This window comes from Contarinia nasturtii, unplaced genomic scaffold (genome assembly GCF_009176525.2).
Source record: "Contarinia nasturtii isolate CC-2019 unplaced genomic scaffold, AAFC_CNas_1.1 Cnas_scaffold_5819, whole genome shotgun sequence".
NCBI lineage: Eukaryota > Metazoa > Arthropoda > Insecta > Diptera > Cecidomyiidae > Contarinia > Contarinia nasturtii.
The window spans coordinates 1-5,058 of record NW_022203086.1 but is presented as its reverse complement, the minus strand read 5'-3'; the positions used below and the strand labels follow the sequence as shown (position 1 = coordinate 5,058).

General features: G+C 34.7%; 2 protein-coding genes across 3 annotated transcripts; both read right to left on the bottom strand.

Moving 5' to 3' along the window:
* Positions 1-1,196: 1,196 nt before the first annotated feature.
* LOC116351603 lies at positions 1,197-2,947 on the bottom strand. Its single transcript, XM_031783721.1, has 2 exons — positions 2,469-2,947; positions 1,197-2,398 (listed from the first exon to the last, which is right to left on the bottom strand). The coding sequence occupies exons 1-2, from the start codon at positions 2,681-2,683 to the stop codon at positions 1,351-1,353; spliced, it is 1,263 nt and encodes a 420-aa protein (XP_031639581.1). The 5' UTR covers positions 2,684-2,947; the 3' UTR covers positions 1,197-1,350.
* A 276-nt stretch (positions 2,948-3,223) lies between these two features.
* On the bottom strand, positions 3,224-5,052 carry LOC116351604 (methylthioribulose-1-phosphate dehydratase-like). Of its 2 annotated transcripts, XM_031783722.1 has the most exons (7): positions 4,559-5,052; positions 4,253-4,343; positions 4,077-4,174; positions 3,919-4,017; positions 3,698-3,842; positions 3,413-3,606; positions 3,224-3,344 (listed from the first exon to the last, which is right to left on the bottom strand). In XM_031783722.1, the coding sequence occupies exons 2-7, from the start codon at positions 4,277-4,279 to the stop codon at positions 3,302-3,304; spliced, it is 606 nt and encodes a 201-aa protein (XP_031639582.1). In that variant the 5' UTR covers positions 4,280-4,343; positions 4,559-5,052; the 3' UTR covers positions 3,224-3,301. The 2 variants fall into 2 exon arrangements, with proteins under 2 accessions (XP_031639582.1, XP_031639583.1); XM_031783723.1 differs by lacking the exon at positions 4,253-4,343.
* Positions 5,053-5,058: the final 6 nt, after the last annotated feature.

Below are 5,058 nucleotides of genomic sequence, written 5' to 3'. Positions count from 1 at the left end.
GACACCAGCTATCGAACGTCTTCTGAAGCGTATTCAAACCGATTTTATTCCGATGGATTTCGAAGCGAATCGACGCGGTTATTTCACCAAATTGACAACAAATTGGTATCGTCATGTGCCATTTTTCGTAAAACTTCAGCAATATTGTCGTGCAAGAAATCGTGAACGCTGTCTCATGATCAATAAACAAATGGATGAAGATGAAAAGAAACAACCGGCTGAAGTTGCCGCAGCAAAGGCCAAACTTCAGGCCACCACTCACACTAAATCGAAATCAATCTGTCGTCCAATTGCCGATTATGTGCCACGAAAACGATTGCCAGGTGTCAAATATACATGGGTTCGATGTGCGCCAAATTTGACCGTGTATCAAGTCATTCCGGAGGCACGTTTTGGTCGTATCTACATCCAAATCGACAAGCGTGGCCTCTATGAAATCCTTAAGCGGTTGAAAAACCCAAAGGAACCGGAAATGAAAAAGAACAATGGCAGTTATAAACCCTGGCAACAACCGTTCAATAGCAACAAAGAACTGTGAGATCGCATGTGGCGTAAATATTTTGGCATCAGTAAAATCGAACGCCATTCGGCCGGCTTAACATTCGCCAATCGAATACAAACCGATGGCAATGCATTCGTTTTTCTGATGAACAAAGAGAAGAAGACGAAGAAGAAAAACGATGAAAGTGATGCTGAAACCAAAGAACGGCTACGAAATATATTACGCCACTGCGATCGCAAGTAAGCTTTGATATTAAGCTAAAATATTATTTTGCGATGTTCATTTATTTACGGAATTCACAATAATTTATTTAGTGAAACCCTTTCGTAAATTCGTTTTTTATAGTTGACCAGGTCAAGCTGCGTTATCATTCTTGTTGTTGCGAACAGCGTTCTTTTCTTACATTAAGTAATTTTGAACATGAGCAAAGATCGCAATGAGTTCGCCGGCCTTCATCTCGTCTAAATGACTCAATCGTTATGATGAATATTTGTGAAAATCAACCAGAAAGTCAAAATTTTAAATCGACGTATTTTGAAGTATTAGATTACGTTTTAAATGAAATGGAAAGACGATTCCATATCAACAGTAATTCGAATGATTGAAAATTTACAGTATGAGGCAACTGCTAGCTGCCTTAACGCCTTAGGTCAACAAAAACGATCTGGGCGAGGACTAACACACCCGCTCAAACTAGCTTTGCGTTTTTCTTATTATTTATTTAAAATTTGTATCCAAAGAGTACAATACATTAAGTTAAAAATAATAGCTATCATAAATTTCAAATTGAATAAAAAGTACAGTTACATTTTGATAAAAAAAAGAACGCGGATAAATCAGCATGAATATTACACCATGTGTGGACACAGTGTCAGTTTAAGGCCGTATTGAGTTTTTTCTCGTTTGCAAATTTTTGATTTTACAAAATCATTTAACCATTTCGTGAAGATCGATTTTCCGGTCAAAGTCAACTTCTTCAAAGATTGATTCTGTGAAAATAAATCGAAAATTCGATCTGAAATCGATATTGGGAACGTAGACATAGCCCTGATGTTGAGTTCCTCAACTGTCGACAAAACAGAATTCAGTTGAAATAATCTATCAATGAATTGGTCATAAGCTCCGCTAATTGTTATTGATTTTAATTGACTATTCTCAGCTATAAAATCAAAAATACGCGAATTCATTGGGTCCTCTAAATAACATTCACACTCAAATCGTTCAAGTTTGGTAAAAGTGAAGGGAATATATGGAAATGCGTGGTTTATTGGGCGTAACCGGAACTCAATAACATTTATCAAATTATATCGTTCCACATTTTGCGTCAATTTCATTCTCAAACTTAATCGTTTTAGCATTGGTAAATTTTCACTGAGCCTCTGAGACAAGGTATCGCTGAATGAATAGTACAAATGTAAATTCAAATCCTCAAGTTGTGGATTGATTTCCAGAAATCGTCCAATTTCGGTGTCCTGCTTGTTTTTGCCAATGTAAAAAATGGACAATTTTTTCATAGATGGGATGCTAATGGGCATGAAATTAAATTCATAAAATTCCAATCGCACGGAATTTAGATTCGGAAAAATTGAATCCAACGATAATTCATGAATAGGATAATAAAAGCAATTTAAATGTATATGTTCGATATTTACAAACAATTTTCCTATTTCTTTGAATAAATATATTGGCTTAAAGTCTAATGATAATTGTTTCAGAGACTTTGAACAATATTTTGCGATATAGTTCTCGATGTGGAAAACAAATCGACAAGAAGATAAACGATAATCGTATGAAAGCATTATGTGCGAAACAACATGTCCAAAATTCCTCAAAATTTTCAACGAATCCAAGGCATGCCACAAATAGAGATCTGGTTCCGTAGCTGATCTAATAATCCTGAAAGAAAATTACAAAAAAACGAATAAGTAATCATTCAGCAAATACCTCAATTCAATTGGCTACAAACCGGCGGTGTAGTACAGATAGTCTCCCTTTGCCATATTTCTGTTTGTAAACATCGCAAGCTGCTTTGTACAGCTGTTTACTTGTTTCTGCAACACTTATCAGGTCTTTCCATTCTAAATGTTTGAAAATCAGTGTTTTACAGTCATCATTAATATCGGTAAGGTTCAGTGAACCACTGGTTTCTGCATGTAAATTTGTATATTTAATAGATTCCATTTTTTAGTAAACCGTTGCTGCTACGTATCGTACAATGAAAACCAACTAATATGTATGATGTTTATATACTGATCAAACGAACAATAACACAACACATGTACCAAGCAAAAAAAAAAAAGTACGTAGATTGACTTTTTTATTCTAGAAATGGCTGAACACAGAATTTGCAAAAATAAATCTGATGATGAAGAGAATGAAAACATTTACAAATTGAACTAATGTCTCTAATGTTGAGCAGAGGAAACATATTCAATTAACACTGATCGTACGTCATATCAACGTCACATATGCATTAGATGTATGTGCGCGTGTGTGTGTTGAGTGTTGACAGACGAACATATGTGAATTTCTCGAATCGGGCATCCCTATTTTTGACAATTTCCCAGACGTCCCACACAACCGCACAACGGATTTAATTGAAAGATACACTTGACTGTTCCGACAATTTGAATATGGATTTTGACAGTTGTTCAAATAAAAAAAATACATAGTTCTAATTCCAACTTGGAAATAACAATTTTATATTAAAAAAGTGATGCATTTATACATTGAGTTCTCAATAAACATAAAGAATTTCATAGTGTTTTTCTTGTTTTTGTAGGTTTGTATGCAAAGTTATTATGCTAGCTCGATTTCGAAGATCTTTTCCAATGATTCACATCTGTGGGAAAGATTGAGAACAATTTGACCTTTTTACTACACTCCATTTTAGTTATCAGAAATACTCACTCGCGTTTTGCTTCTTGCCATGTAGCACCAAAGACAAAAAGTCCGTGTCTTTGTACCAAGGCACTGCACGAATTTGGATTATAATTGAAACATTCATTCAATCTTGCCATAAGTTCGTCATTTGTTGAGCAAGCTGGAAGCACGGGTATGTGGATATCTTGAATGTGGAAACCTTTTGTTCGGTTTGAAATGCCCTGTGAAAATTGTAAAATATTATATTAAAATGAAGACCATAATCAAAATTCAATTATAAATTTAACATTCTATAGCTCGTGTGGAATGTACCTGTGTGTTTACGTCGAAATCTCGAGGAATCATATATCCACCGGTGTGCTTAGCAGCGACCTGTTTAGCATTGGCTGAATGTGTATGAACAACAGAACTAACGCCAGGTAAAGCATCTGGATATTTAAAGAATCCTGCGCATACACTGAAAAAATTTCAATTAATGTTACTTGAAAATACTTGAAAAAAATACTCATAATTTTGGTATGAACATAACTTACTCTTCGAACGTAGAATATGTGCGAATGTTTGCCCGCAATACATCATTCATTGTAGGAAATTGCGTGATGAATGGGGTAGGTAGATAAGTAATATTCCCGCTAAAAACACATATGAAACCATGAATTCAATTGATTAGGGAAGTATTCTGCTATCTTACTTATTTACGTCCATTATTGCCATGCCGCCCCCGTTATAATCGCTCAATCCACGTGTAGAAAATGATTCCCATGTCTTGTACACAACTGATACGGATGGCTAAAAAATAATAATTAATAGACGACGAATTAATTTTATCTTGAAAATAGACGTTATTAACTGTTTGTTTTAACGTACACGCTCTAAGTATGTTAACTGATTCATTTTATACGAAGGATAATGTTCAATGAATGATGATGAAAATATTTATTATAGAAAAAACTGCTCACTATATAAAATAAAATTATATTAATTATTTTTTTTAATATTTATGAACTTTATTCATCTAAATCTAGTGCACTTTGCGATTACATTTCAAATTGACAATTAATGTCTAATGTTTTCTTTTTTATTTTGGATTGAGGAAGTGTGAGTTTCAACTTTTTAACACGATCAAAACACTTTTTCAATACAGAATTTTCTCCTCTTTCGATTGAATGATACCATTTTCCATTATTTTGACACCGGAAACACCCTACTGACCATCCTGTAAATGGTCACTCTGATGTTGTTGTTGTTGTTGCTGCTGTCCTAGTCTTTGTTCATGCTCTGTATTTTTGTCTGTATTTGTGTTATTTTGCTCTTTTTCCCCCTTCTTCTTTTTGCTCTTTTTTTTCTTCTTTTTCTTTTTATTTTTCGCACCATTTTCATCACTCGATTTTTCCCTTGACGGTTACATCAGTCGCATTCGATTCATAGCCGGCTTCATCATCATTGTTTGTTTGTGTTTGGGAATCAATTGTTATGACTTTTTGTGTGTCATTGACAAATTGATACCCTTCAATTATCGATTTTCTTTCTCTCACCAACGAATTTCACCAATCTGGCTTTCTCGTTGGTTTTCCGCACATTCTCTGCGTCAATGCACGCTTCACATGTGTGTGTGAACGGTGAGAGGCTCCCAATGTATTTGTCCAAGGCGAGTCTAGTGTACTTTGCAGTCG